General features: G+C 37.6%; 1 protein-coding gene and 1 non-coding gene across 2 annotated transcripts; one reads left to right on the top strand and one right to left on the bottom strand.

Moving 5' to 3' along the window:
• Window positions 1-16356: 16356 nt before the first annotated feature.
• On the top strand, window positions 16357-19521 carry LOC113766476. The gene is made up of 3 exons (XM_027310666.1): window positions 16357-17104; window positions 17167-18162; window positions 19259-19521. The coding sequence occupies exons 1-3, from the start codon at window positions 16357-16359 to the stop codon at window positions 19519-19521; spliced, it is 2007 nt and encodes a 668-aa protein (XP_027166467.1).
• A 4485-nt stretch (window positions 19522-24006) lies between these two features.
• On the bottom strand, window positions 24007-24113 carry LOC113767171. Its single transcript, XR_003467893.1, has one exon. It is a non-coding gene; the product is annotated as a small nucleolar RNA R71 (small nucleolar RNA).
• Between the last annotated feature and the right edge of the window lie 952 nt (window positions 24114-25065).

Raw genomic sequence — 25065 nt, 5'->3', positions numbered from 1 at the left:
TCACAAAATGGGACCCATTAGGCACAATAAAAAAAGTTGTCACAATTGGCTGAAAGGAGCAAAGGCATCAGTGATGACCTTGAATTGTCGTCACAGTTGGACTCCCGCCACATCGCGTCAAACTACATCAGCGACGACTATCTAGATGTTATCAATAATAATTTCCCTTTCTTTGACAACTTGGTTGTTGTTGTCACTGATAATAGTGGAACTAGTTAGTGACAACTTTCTCTTGTCACAATCTGATTCAAAATATGTATACACCATCGCACTTGTTATTCAGTATTTGCTCTCTATGAATTTTTTAACTGTTAGGAACTCAAATTTTGTCATGTAAATTAATATTAGTGCAATAATTTGAAGTGAAATTAACCATTTGAAACAAATCATCTCTCCTTATTATAAAATAACAAAAAAAATCTGGAGTATTGGGCAAAAATAATGGAAAGAAAGATAAATAAGTTGTAATTTAGTTCACAATTTTGAGAAAAGTGATATCAATAGTAATATCGGATCAACTGTTTGATGTTATAAAAAAATTAGCTATTTGAAACAGAACCAAGGTGCATTTACCACTTGTAATATTTCAACATAATTTTCTCACCCATTATGAATATTTTCACAAAAATATTTAAAAGTAGCAAGTAATATTATATTAGTAAAATATTAATTCAACTAAAATGTTGGAAACTAAAAAACTTTGATTGAAATTTTGGTACTGAACAAGTAAGGGGGAAATCTAAGGAATTGAAATTTCATTCAAAGTCAATATTTTGAGGAGAGGCGCGGAAACACTTAGAACGCTTAGAACCAAATAGCCAACACTACCAGTATCCTAAAGCCAACACTACTAGTATCACCGAACAAAACACTACCAGTATCCTAAAGCCAACAGCCAACACTTAGAACCAACCGTAGCACACTGCTCCTTATCTCTGCCGAAACATCTCCTCGCCATCTCCTAATTGATCTTGGCTCGGAAATGATCAAATAGAAGACCACATTTAGCAGCAACTCTCTACAAAAAAAGGTATGCCGATTCTCTTTTTCCTCCCTAATTTTCCCCCAAATGTTTTGCCCTAATTATTTTTTTTTTGCCAAAAATTTCAGTCCAGTTTTTTGGGTTTCATTTGATTTATGGATGGAGTCATCTCCTCCTTTTGGATTCTGCTTACTTGTGGGTTTTACCCTTGTTAATTTTTGGTCAACATTTTATTTTAGGTATGTATGGGTTCGTATTTTGAATGTATTTTGGACTTTCCTTCTTGTCCAGATGGTAAATAACAATTTATGCATACTCGCACCAAGAAAAGGAAAAAGAAAGAAAAAATGTCTTATGTCTAGGACCCATAATAACTCAATCATAGCAAATGCTGGATGAAGACTATCCTTATTGAGGAAATATTTCACCCGTTTTCTTCTTATTTTTATCTTGGATTTGTGTATCAATTTGCTTTCAAAGCAAATCCAGATTAAAAAAAATGGGATGTTGACTTGTGGAAAATGTGAACCAATTAATGTTGAATATTGATTTGAGTCCCATTTCGGATGGTTTTGTTCCTATCCATTTATTATCATCACATTTTTTTTGGAATAAAGCAAAGTGGTCATATTGTTGTGCTCACATTATAGTATTATACTTAACAAATTTGAAAATTAGATAACCTTTAATGAAGATTTTATAAAGTGGCTTTATGGAAAATTCTTAACATTTATAACTGCTAAATGTTGTGGTGTCGTGAAGGCACCAAGTTACCACGTTACAATTGGTAAGTTTACTTATGGAAGATGTAAATTCTGTTAAGATAGTAGATGAATTTTTGATATCTTACCATTAGTATGGCGAGATTTAGTACTGCTCCAGGTAATGATAGCCATTGATTGAACTGGTTGTTTGTTACTGTGATCTCAGTGCCGTCCCAGGAAATCTCCACTGAGATCTAATAATTAAATTTCTCCCTTGCCCTTTTTGTTTTGTTGTCTTCTTTATGAACCAAAAGTTTGTTTCCTTTTTGACAAGAATGTCCAGGTGTATTTGTGACATGTTTGACAGTTAGTTTCCTTTTTGTGTTTATGAACCAAATGTGTAGTTGTGACATGTTTGAATTTACTAATAGCTGTGTTGTATTTTGTTTAATTTTTATTATTGTTGTATGGGAAGATTAATTTCCTGTATTGAGCTTAATTTCCTATATTTATTGTATGTGTTGTCGTTGTAGTATCATGGTTGCGTATTTTTTTGTGTTAGGATCAACGGTGCTTGTGAAAAAACATGGATAGGAGTTGGATGACAATTAAAGATTACTTGCATCCTAGATACTTGGCAGGAGTGAAAGAATTCGTTGAGTTTCCTTATTTAGGTAAGGATCCCACATATAAGCTCCCTTGTCCATGTAAAAGGTGCAACAACTTTGAGGATCAAACTATGGAGGTCATGAAAAGTCATTTGTGTGGGGGAATTGTTGAAAGCTATACTAGGTGGATATATCATGGTGAAAGGTTTGAGGATTCTGATGAGGATGAAAATGATAACATAGTTTTAGATGAAGAAAATAGTGAGTCAGATGATATTCAAGAAATGTTAAATGACGTTGGTACTGCAAACTTTGGTGAGAATTGGAGAAATTCAGGGGAACATAATAGGGATATACCAAATAAGCAAGAGGGGGAAGCAAGTAAGTTTCTTAGATTATTATCTGAAGCTGAAAAAAGTCTCTACCCGGGTTGTGATAAGTACTCAAAACTTTCCTTTGTTGTCCATATCCTTCATTTGAAAACTATGAATCGGTGGACTTGCAAATCCATCAATATGCTGCTGAAATTCCTCATTCAAGTCTTTCCCATGGCATCAATTCCTAGCTCATACTATGATGCAAAAAATTTAATTCGTAAACTAGGACTCAAGTGTGAAAAAATACATGCATGTGAAAATGATTGTGCACTTTATTGGAAAGAAAATGAAAGCCTCGATCGCTGCCCAAATGAAAAATGTAAAGCGCCTCGTTATAAATCCCCGGGTTCTAAAATTCCTAGAAAAGTGCTTCCTATTTCCCCTTAAAATCAAGGTTGCAAAGACTATTCATAAACAAGGAGATAGCTCAAGATATGAGGTGGCATAAAGAGAGACGCGTTCCCAAGGAAAACACAATGACACACCCTGCTGACTTAATAACTTGGAAGGAGTTTGATAACACTCACCCATCTTTTCCCGAAGATCCTCGTAGTGTTAGGTTGGGGCTTTCAACTGATGGTTTCAATCCCTATGGAAACATGAATAATGCATATAGTATATGGCCTGTAATCCTTGTTCCTTACAATCTACCACCTTGGAAATGCTTAAAGGACCCTTTTTTCCCGTTATCAATGATTATTCCAGGTCCTAAGTGCATAGGAAATTATATGGATATTTTTTTTAGGCCTCTAATTGATGAGTTGAAAGAGTTTTTTGACACTGGCTTTGAGACTTATGATGCAGCTATGGGAGAAAAATTTATGTTACGGGCTGCTCTTTTGTGGACTATAAGTGATTTTCCAGCATATGCCTATTTGTCAGGGTGGAGTACGAAAGGTTATAAGTCTGTCCTGTTTGTTTAGATGATACAACCAGTGTATATCTGAGAAATGGATTAAAATGTTGCTATATGGGGCACCGGCGTTTTTTGCCAGCGGACCATAAATGGCGTACAGAAAGAAAGTCATTTGATGGCAAGAGTGATCTTAGACAGCCTGTTAGAACTTTATCCGGTGAAGAAATCTTGGAACAACTTCAAGATTTTGATCAAATGGTGTTTGGTAAGGCACCTGAATTGCTTAAAGAGAAGAAAAGAAAACGCATGCAAAATCAGTCAAATTGGTTGAAGAAAAGCATTTTTTTTGAGCTGTCATATTGGAGTACTAACAAAATTAGACACAACTTGGACATTATGCATATCGTGAAGAATGTGTGTGAAATTTTGTTGGGTACAGTGATGGGTACGGGACACAAAAATAGGGACACTTGGCAAGCTAGAGAGGATTTGAAGGAAATGAGATTGAGGGAAGAATTGCATCTTCAAACTCAAGGGGATTCAAAGATGATGCCCGCTGCATGCTACACTCTTTCACGCAGCAAAAAACAAAAACTATGCCAGTTTTTGAGCTCACTCAAGTTCCCCGATGGATTTGCCTCAAACATATCTCGTTGTGTTAAGACAAAAGAGTGCCAAATTTCAGGGATGAAGTGTGAGGACCTGAAAATTTTCTTATTTATCGAATATAACAAGTTTACTTAAATATTTATTTACTCATTTTCTCGAAATTATTTATTTCGACCATTTAAAATCCATTTATATGGAACAACGCCTCTTTAAATTTTTAAAGCATTTTGTTGGAAAATTCACTTTCGAAAATTCGTTTAGTTCGGAACAACGAGTGCACGTCTTTCGAGGCTATACTTGAATCGGGAGTGTATTAATATTGGAGAGTTAAAAATGATCAATGGTAGATTAAGAAAGGTTAATTGAGGAATTAATACTCGACTCATGTGAGGACTCACAATTTTTAACTCCAAATTCTAGCTCATTTAATTATTTATTTGGCCAAACGCTCCGATTATTATTTTCTAACCTTATTCGACCTAAATACATGGATTTATGGCTTCATTATATTTTTAAAGTGCCTCGTTTCAAAAATTAATTTTTGGAAACTCAATTAATGAAAATAGTGAAAACGTGTTTGGAAATTTTAGCCAATAGAGAGTATAATAAACTCGGAAAATTGGAGACATGTACAATGGTCCTAAAATAGGTAATTTTAGGTTTAAGTACTCAAGTGATAGTTAGTGGTACGATCGTTATAAGAATTTCTTGGAGGTTTAACTCTATCGCGCTTAAATTGGAGATACACGTTTTCACGCGAGCAATTTAATTGAGGAACTTTGGACCCTTATTTTAGGGCAATTAAGAGTGAATAATATTAATATGAATGTAAGTGCATTAGAGGTTTAGTGCACTAGTGCAACAACCTTAAGAGGAATCGAGCACGAAACGCGCGCGTACGCGCACTATTTGCGGTTGACTTTGCTGCACCAAACACTTAACCTTTAAGTTACCTTTAAGGAGCTAGTCCATCAGATTTTTTTTCCCCTCTCTTCCCTCTCTCATCAGCCGAGCAACACAAGAGAAAAGAACACTCCAAGCTTCAACTTCCTTCTTCAAATTCCTCCATCAAACTTCCTCCGTTTCACTTCAAAATTTGACCGCACTTAGCTTAACTCTTGGAGATTACATCTAACTAAGAAAAGGGGGAGCTTTTCACGGTTTTCTTGGCCAAGGAGAGGACCAAAAATTTCTGTTGTACACATCAAAGCAAGTAAGTAACGATCAAACCTTGGAAACTTGATTTATGGAAGTTCTAGTGCACCTTTAAGCTCTTACTTGCATATGGGTAGCTTGTTTGTGATGGAAAATTGGTTGTGTGGGCTCTATGAACTCCCACCTTGGATATATGACTGATTTGTGATGTTTTGATGGTAATAATGTTTATTTAGTGTTTAAACTAGTGGATTAATGTTGGGTTGTGGATAGAAACTCAAGGATGGTGCATTGATCAAAAGTGACCGTTTTGACCCTGCCTTGTTCGAGCACTTTGGTGCAAAATCTTGAGGATCTAACGGTTTTTTTATATTTTTTACATGTTATATTGATTGTGTAAAAATTTTAATTGAAAAATAACATGATTTGGTCACCCAAATGTGTTGATTTCGAAAGCTTAGAAAACTGGAAAATGGTTCCCGTAACTGCCAGGCAGCCTTTTTCTTTTGGCCATAACTTGTTACTCCGATGTTGGAATCGAGTGCCGTTTGTGGCACTGGAAACTAGACATTCCCAGGTTTCCGTTGGTATAAAATTTACGTCCTGGTTCCACTTGTGTGAGCCAAACCATTCATTTGAATTCACTGTCCTGTTTTGTTGCTTCCTGGAAGGCAGCACATGAGCTGTAACTTGATGCTCACGAATGAGCTAGTTATGGACAGATTTTGGTAATGGTTTGTTCTAAGAAAATGTAACCTTATGAATCTATTTTCCAATGACACCAACCATGCTCAATTCCAAGTTAAATTGAGTGATTTATGATCAAAATTCGAAACTGGTTTGGTGAAGGAAAACCATTCATTTGGACAGATTTGAAACTAACGATACTTTGGGACTTGTTATCCAAACATTCTTGGTGTTAATCACCATAAAAAATATCTTGGATGTTTAATAAACATTGTCTACTAAAATGTACCATGTTTGCAAGGATTTCATGTGGCCAAAAGCTTGGAAAAAGGACATTTTGTACACAAGGCAGTTTTGCCTTGAAATTTTAGAAATTTGGGTGTGTTAGTTAACCAACTTTCCGTGCTTATTTATCCATGAAATTTGGCAGAGAAATACTCCTTATATGTTAGTATTATACTGCTAATTTTGGTGCTATTCCGAGGCCGTTTCATTGCTCAACTAAACTTCCAAAGTTCATGACTTGATTTTGGAAAACCATTGTTTCACAAGGAAATTTGGGTAACTTTGAGCTACAATATCTTGGTGTTCAAAATTTCAATTCTTGTTCCGCTTGTTTTGTTCTAAACTTGGATTGTAGCTCTAGTAGAGTATCAAATTTCAAAGGTTAGTTCAAATCAAGTGAATTTTACCGAATTTTCAAATTTGGCCAAAAACCAACTTAAACCTGTCTTCAATGCCCGGGACAGCCACTTTGAGCTAATTTTTGGATACCTTCCGTTTGGAATCGTAGAAAATTGTTTTCTAGAAACTTTTAGTACTTTGAATGATGTTTCCAACGGTACCATGTTTTCCAATTTTGGACTTGTAAAGAGTGAGGTACGATTTTTTAAAGATCTCATATCAAAACTGAAATTTTCGAGTCTTAAGGAAATGGAGATTTTCGAATTCTCCTTATCCCTTTGATATTACTTGAACATTTTATACTTGATTTCTAAGATGGAAACTCGATTGCTCTTGTATTTTAAAATCCCATGTTTGAGCCTCGATTTACGAGTGATTGGGGGTTTGTTTTCATGAGATTTGCCTAGATTGTACACTAAGTGCAATCTTTTCAATAATTGGGATTTATGAGTGATAAATCCTTATTACTTGCTCAGGCTCGCACGAGAATCTTCAAGAGGATCCTACGGCAGACGCTTGAACTACAAGTAGTAATTTTCCTTAATTGACTTGGTGGGTGTCAAGTGCATGTTTACTTGAACTCCTGTGAACTCGATACATGTTTACTTGTTATTGGTACTTGAAATTTTAAAATTCGAGACGAGGGTGTACTTTATTGTACTCGTTCTCGCTTGAAATAAATGACTTGTACTTGAAATGCTTGAATATCTCGATAGCTTGAATACGTCACATGCTTGTATGGCTTGAAATAGTATGCTATGGCTGCATACGTCGTTGGAGTGAATCTCCTCGACACTCGAACATGCTTGGGGGACGCCCACATCTCATTGGCGATCCTTGGACTCGAGCCGGCATGGGCTTGGTCGGGAACCTTGGTGAGCCATGAGAATCACATGATAAGTTTGATCTATTGGAGAAATCTTGCTTGGCATACTCGTTGAAGTATTGCCTTAAACAAATGACAGGCGGGCCCGAAACAGGGGTATGTAAGGTGAAAGGGGACAGGTTAAGTAGAGTTCTACGGACTAAACCTACCCGATTGACAGAGTGTCAATTCATGGAGGTTATTGATCGTGTGATTGGAACATAGCTCCTGAGAGCTCCAGTATACTTGAATTGTTTCTGTTTACTTTTCCAGTGAATTGCTAATCATTGAAATATTATTACTTGACTTGTAAATTTGGGATTGTTACTTGAACAATGTGCTTGCATGTGTGTTCTTGGCCTCACGAGCGTTTTGCTTACCCTGTAGATTTGTTTTCCTTAACAGGATTGGGCTTGGAATGAGACTCAGAGGAAATTCTATTTGTGTACTTTTGTAGACTTTTGTAATAGGGTTCCAATTCTATTGACTAGACATTGTGACTATTGTATATTTTGGGATGTATTATGGAAACCCGTTGTATGGATTGGGTAATTGTTAAATATTGTTAAGCTTGAACGTAAATTGCTTGAGTCCTGGCGAGAGTTGGGCAGGCGTCCCGCGAATACCCTTTGGTACGCCTTAGGGAGAAGTGGGGGTGTCACAGTTGGTATCAGAGCTTAGGTTTCAGATTTCTGTAGTGTATCCTAGGCTTAAAAGTTTAGAATGCCGGACTATGGAACTGATTGGAAAGCTAAGTGACAGCTTGTGAAAATGAAAAACAAATGAACCTAGATTTGAATTAGTGGATGACAAGGAGTCTTGATCTTGTGTGATACATGTGGGATAGTACGAAATGATCAGATCTAGTTTATTGAATATATCTGGACCTACACGAGCTTTTGCTTGTAAGGGTAAGCTATGGGAGGTAAGAGTGATATTAAATGGTCTCGGGACGCCTTCCGGTGGTTCATTATCGAGAAAGACCTAAGGGAGCATTGGAGAGATAATCCAATTCACAGAATTAGAACTTTATGTGATTTTCAAAGGACTTGCTCGTGCCCAAATAATGGGGTATTAATAGTGGTCGATCATTAAAAGTGGCTATCCGAGGAAATTAGGATGATTCGAGGGGATAATCGATAATTGAGGGCAATTACGGATGCCTAGACTACTAGAATTCCTGAAGTGGAGATTGAGATACTTAAGGAGCGAGGAAGACAAAGGATCCTTGTGAGAAGCTTTAAAAAACTAAGACCCGACTTATTAGGGTAGTGCCCGAAATTAAAGATAGGACGGATAAGTCGATGGTTGGGTGTGTTACCTTAGTTGAACAAGTGGAGAATGACAAGATATTCGATAAGGGACATGAGATCTAAAACTCCTAGTGCTGGAAATGAAAATGATCTTACGGAGGTAATGAAGATTTTTGGCTCCAATCACTAAGTTAGTGATTTAAACTATTTTAATAGTTTTGCCAAAGATAGACGGGGTGGCGCTCGCTTAAAGGCCATTGCATCTTGTATCTTGTTTTACTATGTTTCCTATCTTTTGAGGCAATTAAACGTTACTCATGACATGCTTGACTTTACTGCTTCATGATTTCAAATCCATGATTGGGATGCACACATTTGCGATTATTTCGGTGTCTTCCCTTTTATCCTTGTATTTATTTGGCATGATAAAAGTGTCACTTTTCAAACTCCGTTTATGTGCACTCACTGTATGTCATGCCTTTAAACATGTTAAATTTATGGGTGGCCAAAGGAGTGAAAAAGGATCGAGGGCGAGGGGTTAAGCAACTCCCAACTCAAGGGAGTGATTATAGAGCGATTGCTGGACTGAACCAAAACCCTAGAAATGAAGGAAAACAATCACGTAGCTACGCTTTTGACCATACGATCGATGTCCTAGAACGGTTGGTTGAGTACCAAAGCCCTAGACCAATAAGCCAACCTAAGAATCAAGAAATGTGTGAAAATGGAATGATCCTTGAAGATCGCCTATCTATGCTTCACGGAGAACCTACTTTCGAAATAGTAAGATTGATTTGAAAGGATACAATAAGGCACTAGTGAGAGTAAGAGGTTATGATTTCTTCTCAAACAACTTTGTAGATAAGTATTGGAAAGTGAACTAAGACATGGAACCTCCATATTAAAGAATAAGGCCCCGTATCTTGTTGTGTTTGTAAATGATGTTAGTAATCTCGTGGAAACCTAAGAACTTGCCCGTATTAAGCAGAGAATAGTTAATATTTATATGCCGGGGTAACCTATAAGCGAAAGAATGCAAGAGTAATATGGCTCGAGATTCCATTATGAATAGCTACTCATTTTGATCCTTTGATTTGTCTGGCAGGTTAGCATTTAACTTAAATCAATTGGTAAGATGACAACTTTGGAAGAAATGCGTAAAGAGATGAACAATCTTCGAAATGATGTAGAATTTCAAAAGAAATTGGCTGACTATTGGGAAGGACGATGGAAACAAGAATATGCAGAGAAAACTGAATTACTACCCCAGAATATAGAATTGGAGAAGAAATAAAAAGAAAATCCTCAAACTGGCCAAGCCGCCGTTTCTCATGCAAATTGTAGATACTGCGGCAAGATTAACCATACTGAGACCGAGTGCTGGATAAAGCAAGGAAAGTGTCTGGGGTGCAGTAGTACCGAACATAAGATTTCGAATTGCCCTAGAGCATCTAAAAGGAGGAAATGCTCAGCGGCCAGTTAGAGTGGGGATAAATAACTTCATTCGAGGGGTAGAGGTTGTAGTTTTACCCTAAACTAGATTGGCACATCTGCAGACTTAATCTTTTGCCTAAGGGAAAGTCTTTTGTTATTTAGTATCTTGGCAACTTGGCACGTTTTGCTATAATCTTGTTGTTTCCCTTTCTCTTTTGAAATGGTTTGATAAACTTATCCCAACTTGATGTACTTATTATGATCTTTATGACATATGAAACTTTGCTCCACTTTTGATTGATTTTATGACTTACATATGTGACGGCCCCACCTCCCCCTAAGGCGAACCAGAGGGTTCGGCGGGCCGCCTGCCCAGCTCTCGCCGGGACTCAAAATTTCAAAACAATAAAATTAGATAAACCCACAAGCATACTATTCACAATATATCTAACGCCAAAAGAGTTCTATTTACATCTTCAAAAGTATCGAGTCAAACCACTCTAATACATTAAAATAACAACCAGCAGAAGGTAGACCCTATGGAGGGTTCTTATACAAACCACCAAAACAAAACAAACATCCCAACTGTCCGACTGTTACAATCAAACCTAACTATACTAGTGTATGTGTCAAAAGTCCCCGCATCGGCCCCTGCTAAGGAAAACAAAAGGAAAGGGGTAAGCTATATGCTTAGTAAGTAAACAGGGGCAAAAGCATAAATTCCACGTAACAACAGTTACATAGTAAGAGTAAAGCAAAAGCAGAAAAGTAACATCACATAATAAGGATACAGGTGGCTCCAAAGCCAAGTCATTTGCCATGCGTGATCTCCTGTCGACACTCCGTCGACCATAAATAAGGTCCGTAGAACTCCACTTGTACACCCACCGAACACCTTATCACCCTCACTGGCCAGTCACCTCACAAACTTGCCCGAGCGAACGAAATCACAAACTTGAGCTTGAGTCACAAGCTCGAGTCACAAACTTGGTCCACATTCTCGGTGAACCGGATTCACAAACTTGGTGACCTCAGACTAAGTTGGGATTCACAATTTCATTTTAAGATATTTTCTTGGGAATAAAATGAAAAACTAGAAAGGAAAGAGAAAAACCCAAAATTAAAAGAATTGAAAGGCTAAAAAAATTGTATTTTAGGAAAGTGATTTGAATATTTTTTTAATCATTTAAGGAGAAGATAGATCTCTGCAATTCCTTTTGTTTAATTTCAATCATTAAGGTGAAGATTTTTGTGGGAAAGAGGAAGAATTACATAAAGAAGAAAAAGAAAAAGAAATAAAAGAAAGGAAAACAAGGTAAATGAAAAATCAAAATAATGCAAGGGCAATTTTGTCCTAAAGGGGGTTAAGTGAGCAAAATTAAAGGTTAGGGGGTAAACTGAAAAATAGGATATTCTTTAAGGGTTAAAATGTGATTAACCCTAATAAGAATCCTTCCTGAAACAGTTCCTTTCCTATCTGTTAATAAAAGTTGTTTAATTGTTTACCTGGAAAGGCCCTCAAAGAAAAACGAAAAATAACTGTAACGAAACAAACTAAAATTTCAGTTAATTATTCCTTTCACACTATTGGTTCTCTTTTCTGGTTGCAAAAAAAAAAATGAATTTTTCATATATTTGGTTACTTATAAATCTCTGTACTCAACACAGAGAATAAAATTTATAATTTCAAATTGCAGAATTCAGCCTTCACTTTTTATTCTCCTTTTTAGGTGATATTATTGATGCATGCACTCACTTGGTAGGGCCTTAATTTAGGGTATGATAATTAAATTCCTGGTTAATGATCATGTATGCAGTCTTCCTATTCATTCAACAAAAGAAGGGTTGAAAAGTGAATATTGAATTCTCATAAGTGGTGCAAAGCATCACTACTTGGAAATGGACCTCCAATTCAATATGTAGAACGAATGTGGCCGAAAAATATTTGTTCTGTCTTTCAAAAATATGTTGGGCATTCAATTAAAAGTGCGCACTAGCTAAATACCAAGCATCTTCCGAGTACAATCTCTTCCATCTTTGTTGGGAAAAAAGCTGGGCTAGCCCCAACCTTGTTCATTTTGCCCCAAAAAAAAGTCCGATGAACCTTATATTTAATAGGATCAAGCAGAGTTTGGACCTAATCATATGCCCGAATTCAATATGAGTAAGTCTGGATTTTATTAGGCTCAAATCCAATTAATACCTGATCCGTGTATATAAGATATATCTTTTTCTTTTGTGTATATAATTATGCATATTATAATATAAAATATTAATTATATATATATTTCCATTTATAATGATTCATAAATAAAGTATATATCATACTTATTTGTTAGTTTGGATCTAGTCCAATTTGAGTCTGAAGCATGTATTGAAGTGTGAGCTGAGATTGTGCCTCTCAACTTAGGTCCGAACCCGATAGATAAATGATGTATCTTAACATTTATCAATACTAGGCAGTGTAATTGCAGACAAATAGAAGAAATAATAATTATCACAAAAAGCAATAATGCATCCTCTTGGAGTTTATTATTGATAAATGATGTATCTAAACGTACCACTGGTCAACTTCTCGCTTGAGTAACACTAAGCTACCGATGTGATGGCTGGTCTGCTGCACGGTCATCTTTGGCTACTAAGCTAGTCAATTGGTTGTCTTGCTTGCTTGTTGGGTATCAATGGTGTACAGACTTGTACGCGTTGAGAATTTTGAACGCTTAGGAATACGAGCCCGGCTTAGCCTCCAAGTCATGCTGTGGGTCATGGAGTATAGTAAAGAAGTGAACCGTGACACGTACTGGAGACTATAATATCATAGGACCTATTTAGCAAATGAATTTTCGTCGAAGTTTGTCTCCTACCATCTCAATCCAACACCAACTCCGTCATTGGCCACTACCTCTGTCGTTGGTTCTGGCGCTAGCATTCCTTTTTTTTTTCTTCCTTTTCTCCCTCTTCTCTCCCCCTATTCTGCCACCTTCCTCTTTTGCCCGATCTTGGAGTAAGGTCGGAAACCTTCCAATTGCCATGTCCTCCTTGTATCCTAGAGATTCCTAGGAAGCAATAATTCCCAAATCCAATTTCATTGAATCGTTTGTCTATGTCAATGTACTTCAGTTGCGATGCACTTTCGATTTTCTTAGGAATATGGCAAATAAAAGAGAGTAAGGCAAGAGGGACTGGGAGAGAGATGTCGGTAGGTTTGGTCTAAGAGGAGGAATCTATCTTCTACAGCTACTGCTGCTATTGCTCTCTGGATCTCTCTATCCAGTGGAAAAATGGACGCAGGGACTGGGGCCTAGTGAGGTGGCGGTGGTGAGAGAGAGAGAGAGAGAGAGAGAGAGAGGAGAGCGCGTTTTTGTATCATTGATAGATAGGTTAAAGTAGAAGGGGAAAGGGGAGTAGAGGGGGAGAGTGATGGGGGAGGGCGAGGGCGAGGGGAAGAGGGGGGGAGGGAGAGGGAGAAAAGAAAAGGGGAAAAAAAGAAAGAAGGCCTGGTCTGTTGTTCCAGCAAGGAGGGAAAGGGAGAGGGGGAAGGAAGAAGAAGAAGAGAGGAAAGAAAAGGAAAAGGAAAATATCTCCGAATTAGAGGAGATATTACATTAGATAGGCTTGGCTTTCCCAGTTTTCGTAGAAGTAAAAACTAAAGGCTTTGTTCGTGGTTCCTGTAGGTTCTTTGTTTTTTTGGGCATGTATCCTTGAGGTTAGGCTTAGTACCCCCATCTGGATAAGTCGATCCGAGGGTCAAGCGATCCGAGCTTAGATCCATTTGAGAAAGTCCTCGGATCAGCCACAATCCGAGCTCGGATCCAAGGCCTCGGATCTGCCTCTCTCCTCTGCAAGTGACTCAGTTGTTTTTCTTTCTTTTCACACTACTTTCTAGCTATATTTGGTAAGAGAATTCGGTGGCACATGCTTTCTGATGCAAAAAAGAGGACAATATGATTTATCGTCAAGTCAAAAACTATTGCTTTTGACTTTCTTAACAAGATTGAGAATTGAGAATCATGAGAAGGTGGAACCTTTTCCACCAGCTTTTATGCAGAGCAACAAAGGAGAGGTGAGACATCATACGAAAGCTAACATTTTCTTGTAGACAATTCTCTCTAGCTAGAAAATCTTGCAAAAATACTTGGAGACTTCACTTTGTAATCATCTAGTGCAAGACATAGCAGAATTTTGGGGGTTTCACCATTAACTTGGCTAAGCTTTCTTTCTCCTTTTGTGTACTTGTAACTTGTGATGTTTTCCATTAATAAAGTTATGAGTTTGATTGTTATATAATTCATGAGTAGCTAAATTTCTATATCTAGGGAGTAAATGAATCTCATGGCCAAGTGATATAAATTGAATAATGATAGAGCGGTTATTTTGCACACTTTGCACTATTATTTTGTCCTAATTATGGCTACTCATGATGCTAAGAATTGAGATTTTGCTCATATTTGATATTTGTGTGAATTGCAGGTGGTTGGCGTTAAAAGTAATCTTTTGAGGTAAATTTCCAGAAGACCCTTTATTTCAGGACGTGCCCACGCCAGAAACTGAGGAGACTCACCTAAAAACCGAACCTGCGGGCTTGGCAGCATCAGAGCCAACTAGGAAACTAGGTCCACGTGGACCAGCTGCATGGGATTAAAACCCCAAAAAAGAAAAGCTTTGCTCCTGGGTGGATTTCTCCTGGCGGTGGCTACTGAAGATATAAGAAGGGCCAGATTCACGTGCAATTGATACTTTTAACTTTTTAGTTTTCATTAGGGAGTCAGACGTTCTTTTTCTTTTCCGCAGCAAATAGAAGAAAAGGCCAGATTCACGCGAAATCAATTAGATTAGTTCTTAGTTTTTCTTTTTCGGTCAGACGTGGTAGACTTTTCTCTGGCTCTTGGGGGATCTACACGATTTAGATAGCTTCCGCTTTTCACTTCATTTTTCCTGCTTTTGGTTTGGACGACTCTCTCTTGGAGACTTTTGCTTTTCACCTTTTCAAATCAGACACGAAACGAGGGACGAAGCGAGGACTTTCTCTGTTGTCTCTTCGTTAATTCATCGTTTCCAATTCTTTGGCAATTGTGAGGATGAAATTAATCAAATCACGCGAGATTAATGCGATGAGGAGCGGCTAATTTTCTCCTCTACCCAAAGGTTGACGCGAGGGCGCGGTCCATAACATCTGTCATTTGTGAGATCTAATCGAATTTTTATTATTTCTTCCAATTTGTTGCTATTCATGCGTTTCCTGGATTAATTGTTCATGGGTATTTTATTAATTGGACATCAACAGCAAGGTATTTGATTTAATTTAATATCCTACTGTCACATTAACTAAATTGAATCCGTAATTGTTCGTTTAGTTGATACCTAGTGACAACCACCATAATTGGATTTATGTTGGGGAAATGTAAGATCTAATTTAAATAAACCCTCTTAGCGTGTTTATCGGTTGGAGTTGGGTTCTTCTAGTTTTAATCCAACTGGATAATTAAATTCCTACGGTCGTACCTAGGGTTGTTTTCTGGTTAGAAAAGCAATCAATGGTCGTACCTTGACTGTCGAAAAAGTAAAGAAGAACTGGTTGTCAGAGCTTGTTGATAGCTATAACCAACCTAGTGACGGATGAATGAAATATCTTTGCATCGATGATAATTTAATTGGACAGTGCCTGAGCAGTTGATCCTTTGGATAGAATTTTATTAATTGCTATTTTTACTAAATTGAACTTGTTGAGTTAGCTCTTGAATTTTATTTATTTTATTTTTATTTTCATCCTATTAATTATCCCCCTATTTTATTCTATTGACTTGGAAAGAAACAATTGTCTATCCGTTTCCTGTGGAATCGACCCTACTTGTCATTGTATGCAAATTTAATACTTTTATAGACAATTCTGGTATATCGGATCAAACAAACTCTTCGGGAATAGGGTGAATCAAGTAGCTCATTGCACACCTAGAGTCCTTACTCCAGTACTCAGATTTGTACTATAATCAATTGTGGTGGTAATTAGGACTTTTTAGTAATTATTATTGCACAGGTTCGGCACCTATCAATTTTTGGCGCCGTTGCCGGGGAGCAGTGTTTTGGTTAATTTTGTTTCTTTCTAAGTTGTTCTCTTTGAATTTGTCTAGCATTTTTCTGGTTTATGCCTCGTTCTTCTCGTACATGTGAATTGATTTTTATCCCAGAAGTAGAGAAGACTGCGCGCCAAACTAGGAAAGAGACTAGACAATTCAGGGAGGAGCAATTTAACACTGTATCTCAGAGATTGGATCCAGATGTTGAGTCAACAAATTTGAGTTGTGAAAATTTAAATGACCCAAGCCAAGAGGACATCCCTATGGCGAATGCAAGAACACTAAGGGAGTTGGCTGCTCCAGAATTACCCCAGCAGCCTTTGTGCATCACATTCCCAACTTTTGCTGAAAATACCTCATTCGAATTGAAGTCAGGATTAATTCACCTCCTACCCACGTTCCACGGCCTCTCAGGTGAAGAGCCCTATAAACACATCCAGGAGTTCGATGCGGTATGCTCTAGTATGAAGCCTCCAGGAATTACTGAGGAGCAGATCAAACTCAGGGCCCTTCCTTTCTCCCTCAAGGATGCAGCGAAAGATTGGCTGTACTACCTACCTGCAGGTAGTATCACCACATGGGCCCAATTTAAGAAGAAATTTTTGAAAAAATTCTTCCCTGCGTCCCGGGCTGCGATTCTAAGAAAAGAGATGTGCGGCATTAAGCAGTACCCTGGAGAATCCCTATACGACTATTGGGAGAAGTTCAATAAGTTGTACGCTAGATGCCCACAGCATCAAATTAGTGAACAACTATTGATCCAATACTTCTATGAGGGCCTCCAGTCGTCTGATAGGAGTATCATTGATGCCGCAAGTAGGGAGCATTGGTGAACAAGACACCAAGGGAAGCATGGCTACTCATTGAATCGATTGCAGAGAATTCTCAACAATTTGGTTTCCGTGAGAGTAACCCTACTCGTAGGGTTAATGAGGTGGAGACATCGTCCATTCAGCAGCAGCTATCGGAGCTAACTTCCTTCTTTCGACAATTAGCTGTGGGGAACGTGCACCAAGCAAAGGTCTGTGGAATCTACACAAATTTGGGCCACCCCACCGACTCATGCCCTATGTTGCAAGATGAGGGGGCTGAACAAATGAACATGGTTGGAGGCGTGCCCGCGCCTCGAAAATCGTACGATCCATACTCAAACACGTACAATCAGGGGTGGAGAGACCACCCCAATTTCAGCTATGGGAATAGGCCACAGAATTCATTGTCCAATCGTCCACCCGGATTCCAGCAACCATGGCAACCAAAGCCACAACCTTCGTCATCTAACTCAGGAAGTTCTTTGGAGGATATTGTCAAGAGCCTGGCCACGATCATTACTCAATTCCAGCAGGAGACCAGAGCGGGCATGAAAAATCTGGAGATTCAAATAAGTCACATGGCAACCGCGATTAATCGCTTGGAGTCCCAAGTTTTTGGAAAATTACAATCACAACCCGAGGCAAATCTCAGGAATGTAAGTGCCATGACATTAAGGAGTGGCAAAGAGGTGGAGGGATTTAAGTTGGTAAATTCAAAAAGCAAAAGTGATGAGGAGATTGAAGAAGAAGGGCGCATTCGCGAAAATCCTAAGGTAAAATTTACTCTTTCAACTCCTATTAAATCTAACTTACCTCCTTTTCCTTGCAAGTTGGAAAAGACAAAGAAGCAAAATAAGGAAAAGGAGATTTTAGAGGTGTTTCGAAAGGTGGCAATCAATATCTCTTTGTTGAACGCGATCAAGCAAGTGCCAAAATACGCTCAATTCTTGAAAAACTTGTGCATCAACAAGAAGAAGTTGAGGGGGGATGAACAGATTGTGGTAGGTAAGAACGTTTCAGTGATTTTACAAAGGAAACTACCACCTAAATGCGGAGATCCAGGTATGTTTACTATCCCTGTAAGATTAGATGTTTTAATATTGAAAATGCCATGCTAGATTTAGGGGTCTCTATTAATGTGAAGCCTAAATCAATTTATGATTTCCTAAATTTAGGACCTTTAAAGGAAACAGGAATAATAATTCAATTGGCTGATCGTACATTTACTTATCCGGATGGAATAGTTGAGGATGTTTTAGTGCAAGTAGATGGATTAATTTTTCCTGCTGATTTTTATGTGCTTTACATGGATGATAGAAGTGCCCCAAATCTATCATCCATTATATTAGGAAGGTCATTCTTGAGTACTACCTAAACTAAGATTGAGGTTAGTAAGGGTACTCTCACGATGGAATTTGATGGAGAAACAGTCCACTTTAATATTTTTGATACAATGAAATATCCTGTTAACTCTCATTCTGTGTTTGCTATTCATGCTACTGATCCCTCTATGCAAGAATTTTCTGAGTTTACTTGTAGGAGTAAATTCAAAGTTGCTGCGAACAAGTGTCATGGAATAAAAGCAATTCATGAGGTGAAAATAGGTAGAAAATTAAAGAAAAATGTTGCATTCAATGGCTATTTGGATCCTGGAGGGGGGCCACAGATTAGAAGGAAAATTGAATTACATCCAGACTGAAGAGCGGTGTATAGTATCTAGCCAAAGACATTAAAGAAAGGCGCTACTTGGAAGGCAATCCAAGGATTTCAATTGTTTTTTATTTCATATTTGTGTGTTCAAGATCAGTGGGTTTAGGTTCCTATTGACAAACAATCTTTATTGTAGGTCATGGGTGTTTCTGCATAGTTTTATTCTAGGTTGGGGGCAAAAATTTGTGGGCAGAAGACTTCATGTTACAAGGCGTGCCCGCGCCTTGTATTCACTGCACATGGATATTTGTAAAATTTGGTGAACAGAAGACCTCGCCCTCCAAGGCGTGCCCATGCCTTCCAACCTTTGCAACAATAAAAGTCAAAAAAATTGACCAGAACCTTCTCTAACCCCACTTTTCTACTTTTCTCTTTTTTTGTCTTGTCTGGTCTTTTCAATTTCCTCTGTCTTAGTTTCTACTTTTCAATTTCTTTTGTTTTGTCTTAGTTTCAGTTCCTTCGTTTCCTCTTTTCTTGTTAGTCCACCGCGCACAACACGTCGTCGTGGCGTGCTCCTCTTACCATGCTCCTCCTGCTAGGGATTCCCAATACCGTGCCCTCCAAGACTCTATCTATGACTTGGGGGACCAAGTTGAGGGACTAGGTGCTCGCCTTGCAGCGATGCAGGTTTTCGCCCGTATTCAAGCAAAGAATCAAGCTGCTTTCTTTGCTCATATTGGATTCACTCCACCTCATCCTTCTCAGCCTTAGTGTCTTGCTGCACCCTCTCGGTGGTCAGGGAAGTTTCTCTTTTTTTCTCATAATACTTCATTTGTCTTTTCTACATTGAGGGCAATGTAAGTTTTAGGTGTGGGGGAGTGGTTCCCATAATTGTAGGTGGTTTCTATTATTTCTTTTGGCTGTGGTACACAAAAAAAAATGAAAAAAATGAAAAATAGAAAACAGAAAAATGAAGAAATGATGAAAACCCTCTGTCTTAGGCTTGCTGTTCGTTTCTATGTTTGTTAGTGTTGGAGTGTGTTGCTATGATGGATTATACAATCATGGTGCACAGGTATGTGGTCAAATATGCTAGCTGGGCATTTTGTTTTTCTTGGGCAATATCGTTGAATGTTGAGTGTGCTGGACTTGACCCATTCTTGTAACTTTAGGGAGCTTTTGAGCCATGCATGAGCACATTATTCTTGTTTGCTCTATTTTTGTTTTGAGTGGGTATCACATATGGTATTGGCATTCTAGAATTTGCTATTTTATACATGTCGAGACCACATTTTGTTGAACTGGATGCATTTGAAATGATAAGGGCATTTAGGATCTAACCCTCTTTAACTTTTTACAAACTATGCCTTCATCTTGTCTCCTAATAGTGAACCAATTTGAGCCTTTATCCTTCTATTTTGTTTCTTAGCCGTGTTTAATAACCCATGACCTTTTAGACTTTCTTGCTCAACCTTGTGTTATTAAGGGATGTCTGAAATTCATTACTTATGCAAGGCAAATAAATCTATGGTCGCAAGTGTTGTCAGAATAGATGCTGTATGGTGCTGTTTTTGTACATCTGAGATCGAAAGAAAAGAAAAGAAAAAAAAAGAGAAAAAAGAAAAAAGAAGGGTAGAAATTGTCAATAAGATGGTGAACAGCAGACTCTGGCTTAGAGGGCGTGTCCACGCCTTGCAAGCCGCCTGTTAAAAAAAAAACAGAGAGAAAATTTTGGCGACTCTTGCACAGTGGGTACAACAAGTGAAACTGTCTTGTTAGTGAATTTCTTCTGGTGAAGCATTGTGGATATGTGGTGGATATCGGACATTCTCTTGACACATTACACCTTATCTTCACCTTCTTATCCCGCCTTTTACCTAAACCCCATTACAACCCTATTAAAGTCCCTTTGATTTGTGTATTTAGTTCACTTTTCGGTGGTGGAGATATGATAAATGTACGAGCCTATGGTAATTCCATTCCGTGATGTTGATTTGAGCGTTCCTAGTATTCATACATTTTCTTGCAGGTAACGTGTAATACTGTTCATATTCTTTGGATAACTATCTGTCTGGTATGTTCTAATTTGGCGATATTGTCGGGAATGCGGGATGTTTGTGTTAGTATAGATGACTATGAAACCATTGCTATCTTGATTTTGCTTTTGAGTTTCGAAATGTTTGAGGGCAAGTATTGTCTAGGTGTGGGGGGATTTGATAGTGCGGTTATTTTGCATACTTTGCATTATTATTTTGTCCTAATTATGGCTACTCATGATGCTAAGAATTGAGATTTTACTCATACTTGATATTTGTGTGAATTGCAGGTGGTTGGCGTTAAAAATAATCTTTTGAGGCAAATTTCCAGAAGACCCTTTATTTCAGGGCGTGCCCACGCCAGAAACTGAGGAGACTCACCTAAAAGCTGGACCCGCGGGCTTGGCAGCATCAGAGCCAACTAGGAAACTATGTCCACATGGACCAGCTGCATGGGATTAAAACCCCAAAAAAGAAAAGCTTTGCTCCTGGGTGAATTTCTCCTGGCGGCGGTTACTGAAGATAAAAGAAGGGCCAGATTCACGTGCAATTGATACTTTTAACTTTTTAGTTTTCATTAGGGAGTCAGACGTTCTCTTTCTTTTCCGCAGCAAATAGAAGAAAAGGCCAGAGTCACGCGAAATCAATTAGATTGGTTCTTAGTTTTTCTTTTTCGGTCAGACGTGGTAGACTTTTCTCTGGCTCTTGGGGGGTCTACACGATTTAGATAGCTTCCGCTTTTCACTTCATTTTTCCTGCTTTTGGTTTGGATGACTCTCTCTTGGAGACTTTTGCTTTTCACCTTTTCAAATCAGACATGAAATGAGGGACGAAGCGAGGATTTTCTCTGTTGTCTCTTCGTTAATTCATCGTTTCCAATTCTTTGGCAATTGTGAGGATAAAATTAATCAAATCACGCGAGATTAATGCGATGAGGAGCAGCTAGTTTTCTTCTCTACCCAAAGGTTGACGCGAGGGCGCAGTCCACAACATCTGTGAGATCTAATCGAATTTTTATTATTTTTTCCAATTTGTTGCTATTCGTACGTTTCCTGGATTAATTGTTCATGGGTATTTTATTAATTGGATATCAACGGCCGGGTATTTGATTTAATTTAATAACCTACTGTCACATTAATTAAATTGAATCCGTAATTGTTCGTTTAGTTGATACCTAGTGACAACCACCATAATTGGATTTATGTTTGGGAAACGGAAGATCTAATTTAAATAAACCCTCTTAGCATGTTTATTGGTTAGGGTTGGGTTCTTTTAGTTTTAATGCAACTGGATAATTAAATTCCTACGGTCGTACCTAGGGTTATTTTCTGGTTAGAGAAGCAGTCAATGGTCGTACCTTGACTGTCGAAAAAGTAAGGAAGAATTGGTTGTCAGAGCTTGTTGATAGCTATAACCAACCTAGTGACGGATGAATGAAATATCTTTGCATCGATGATCATTTAATTGGACCGTGCCTGAGCAGTTGATCCTTTGGGTAGAATTTTATTAATTGCTATTTTCACTAAATTGAACTTGTTGAGTTAGCTCTTGAATTTTATTTATTTTATTTTTATTTTCATCCTATTAATTATCCCCCTATTTTATTCTGTTGACTTGGAAAGAAACAATTGTCTATCCATTCCCTGTGGAATCGACCCTATTTGCCATTGTATGCAAATTTAATACTTTTATAGACAATTCTGGTATATCGGATCAAGCAAACTCTTCGGAAATAGGGTGAATCAAGTAACCCATTGCACACCTAGAGTCCCTGTTCCAGTACTCAGATTTGTTCTATAATCAATTGTGGTGGTAATTAGGACTTTTTAGTAATTATTATTGCACAGGTTCGGCACCTGTCAAATGAAATTTACACTTGTTGTATCTTGTATTAACTTGTCTTCTTGTGCATGTTGATTACTTGTTGTTGTTTGATCATCAATAGCAGGTTTATAGTTGTTATTACTCAATGAGAATTGGTAATAACAACGGAATAACATGAGTAGAGTTTGAGTTGTAGGTTCATGAGAATAGAAATACATTCAAGTGGATTAAATTTACATTTTATGAATGAAGTAAGAACAGAGTTAGTTATTCATCAAGAGATTAGGAAAAACTAGGTTGTTCTAGACCATTATTATCATGAGAATGAGATTTTGGTACTTTTGGAAATGAATTTTTGGTTAAACAAGAGTAGTAACAAGTGCTAAATTCATTCAATTGGATTTTTTGTGCCATAAGTGGAATCTATATTCCTAGATTCAAGTCTTTGGTGAATTTTCTCCATTTGTAACTTGGAATTATTAAATTTGATTGCAGGAAGTAGCAAATATAATTTTTCTACTCAATCTCATTGTAAGTCTAAATAATAGAGGAAATAAGGACCAAGTACTTGTAAATATTTCTTCTCGTGGGATCGACCCAATACATGCCCTATACTACTTGATTGACATGTGTACTTGCAGATAAACTGGTATAAAATTGGAATTAAACTTGCACTTTTATCAAAAGTCCGACAGGTTTTTGGTGCCGTTGCCTGGGAGCGGCAATATTAAGACCTAATCATCTCTATTAATTTAGACAGCTATATTTTTACTAGTTAAACTGTTTATAGTTAATTCTACATTTTAATCAGTTTTTGACAATTGAAACTGCATAATTTCTCTTATTTCTGTTTTAGTGTATGCACTGGGTATTTCAGAAAGTTGAACCTTTTGATCCTGAAATTGAAAGGATACTACGTAGAAAAAGGAGGCATACACCGCAGCAAGAGGAACAAGAGGTTTGGCAACTGATAGAGGAAATTTTAATAGAGCTACCATTTGAAGAAGAGATGGCAGAAAACGAAGCAAAGAGGCGAGCTCTACGAGATTTTGCTCTACCAGGAGCACAAGGATTTCAAACAAGCATAGCAAGGCTTATGGTAAATGGTAACAATTTTGAGATTAAACCATCACTTATCCAAATGGTTCAATAATATCAATTTAGAGGTAATGCAGTAGATGATCCTAACTCACATTTAGCTATATTCTTGAAAGTATGTGATACAATTAAAATGAATGGAGTTAGTGATGATGCTATAAGGCTAAGATTGTTCCCATTTTCATTGAGAGATAAGACAAAAATTTGGTTACACTCTCATGCTCCTAACACTTTTACCAAATGGGATGATTTATCAAGAACATTTTTTAATAAATATTTTTCACCGGGTAAGTCTGCTAAGTTAAAAATGGATATCACTAGTTTTAGCCAATTAAAGGGTGAATCATTATATGAGGCATGAGAAAGATTTAGAGATTTGTTACGAACATGTCCACATCATGGACTGCCCGATTGGCTAATCGTACAAACCTTCTATAATGGTTTATCTTTTTCTACTAAAACTATGATTGATGCAGTTGCAAGTAGGGCTTTAATGGGTAAATCACCCCAAGAAACTCAGAATTTGATAGAAGAAATGGCCGTAAATAACTATCAATAGGCCAATGAGAGAGGTAATACAAGACGTCACGCAGGTATGATAGAAATAGACACTCTCAATATGTTGAGTGCTCAAATGAATAATGTGATGAAATTGCTAATTAGACAAGGTAGAGTTGATCCAAGTTCATCTAATGTACATGTAGCTTGTTGCTCTATATGTGGAGGTGAACATGATGCTAATGAATGTGTTGATTTTGAGCAGGTACAATTTGTCAACAATTACAATCGTAATGCTCAAAATAATCCCTACTCGAACACTTATAATCCGGGGTGGAAAAATCATCCAAATTTTGGATGAAAAAATCAAGGCAATCAACCAAGGCCAGCCAACCAACCGGAATTCCAACCAAGGCAACCACAAGCTGAAACTAAACCAAGTTGGGAGATTGCGGTGGAAAAACTCGCTAAGATTACTTCGGACAGATTTGAAAGAGTAGAAGGAAGATTGAACCAACTTACTACAATGTATAGGAATGTAGAGATCCAAATTGGTCAAATTGCTAGTTCCTTGAACAATAGAAATCAATGAGAATTACCTAGCAAAACGGAAGTTAATCCTAAGGAACATGTCAAAGCCATTACTCATCTAGTGATAAACAATTAGAGGATCCTCCTGTGAGTGAATGTGAGAAAGATGAGAGTGAAAAACATGCAGAAAAGAGAATGAAGCAAGAGGCAATTGTGGAGGAAAATAGTCGGGAGAATCCAAGAGAAAATCAACCATCATCTTCCGCTACCATTCCGATACTCCTGCAGCTCCATTTCCCCAAAGACTTAAGCAGAATAAGTTTTATAA

The sequence above is a fragment of the Coffea eugenioides genome, chromosome 3 (assembly GCF_003713205.1).
Source record: "Coffea eugenioides isolate CCC68of chromosome 3, Ceug_1.0, whole genome shotgun sequence".
Lineage (NCBI taxonomy): Eukaryota > Viridiplantae > Streptophyta > Magnoliopsida > Gentianales > Rubiaceae > Coffea > Coffea eugenioides.
Note: the sequence above shows the minus strand (reverse complement) of the source record. Positions and strands in the feature narration are given on the sequence as shown.

Coding starts and splice junctions, on each gene's coding strand:
- LOC113766476 (XM_027310666.1), top strand. CDS start 16,357: ATGCCTCGTTCTTCTCGTACATGTGAATTGATTTTTATCCCAGAAGTA. Junction 17,105..17,166: donor GAGTATCATTGATGCCGCAA/GTAGGGAGCATT, acceptor AATCGATTGCAG/AGAATTCTCAACAATTTGGT. Junction 18,163..19,258: donor ACCTAAATGCGGAGATCCAG/GTATGTTTACTA, acceptor GTTTTGTCTTAG/TTTCAGTTCCTTCGTTTCCT.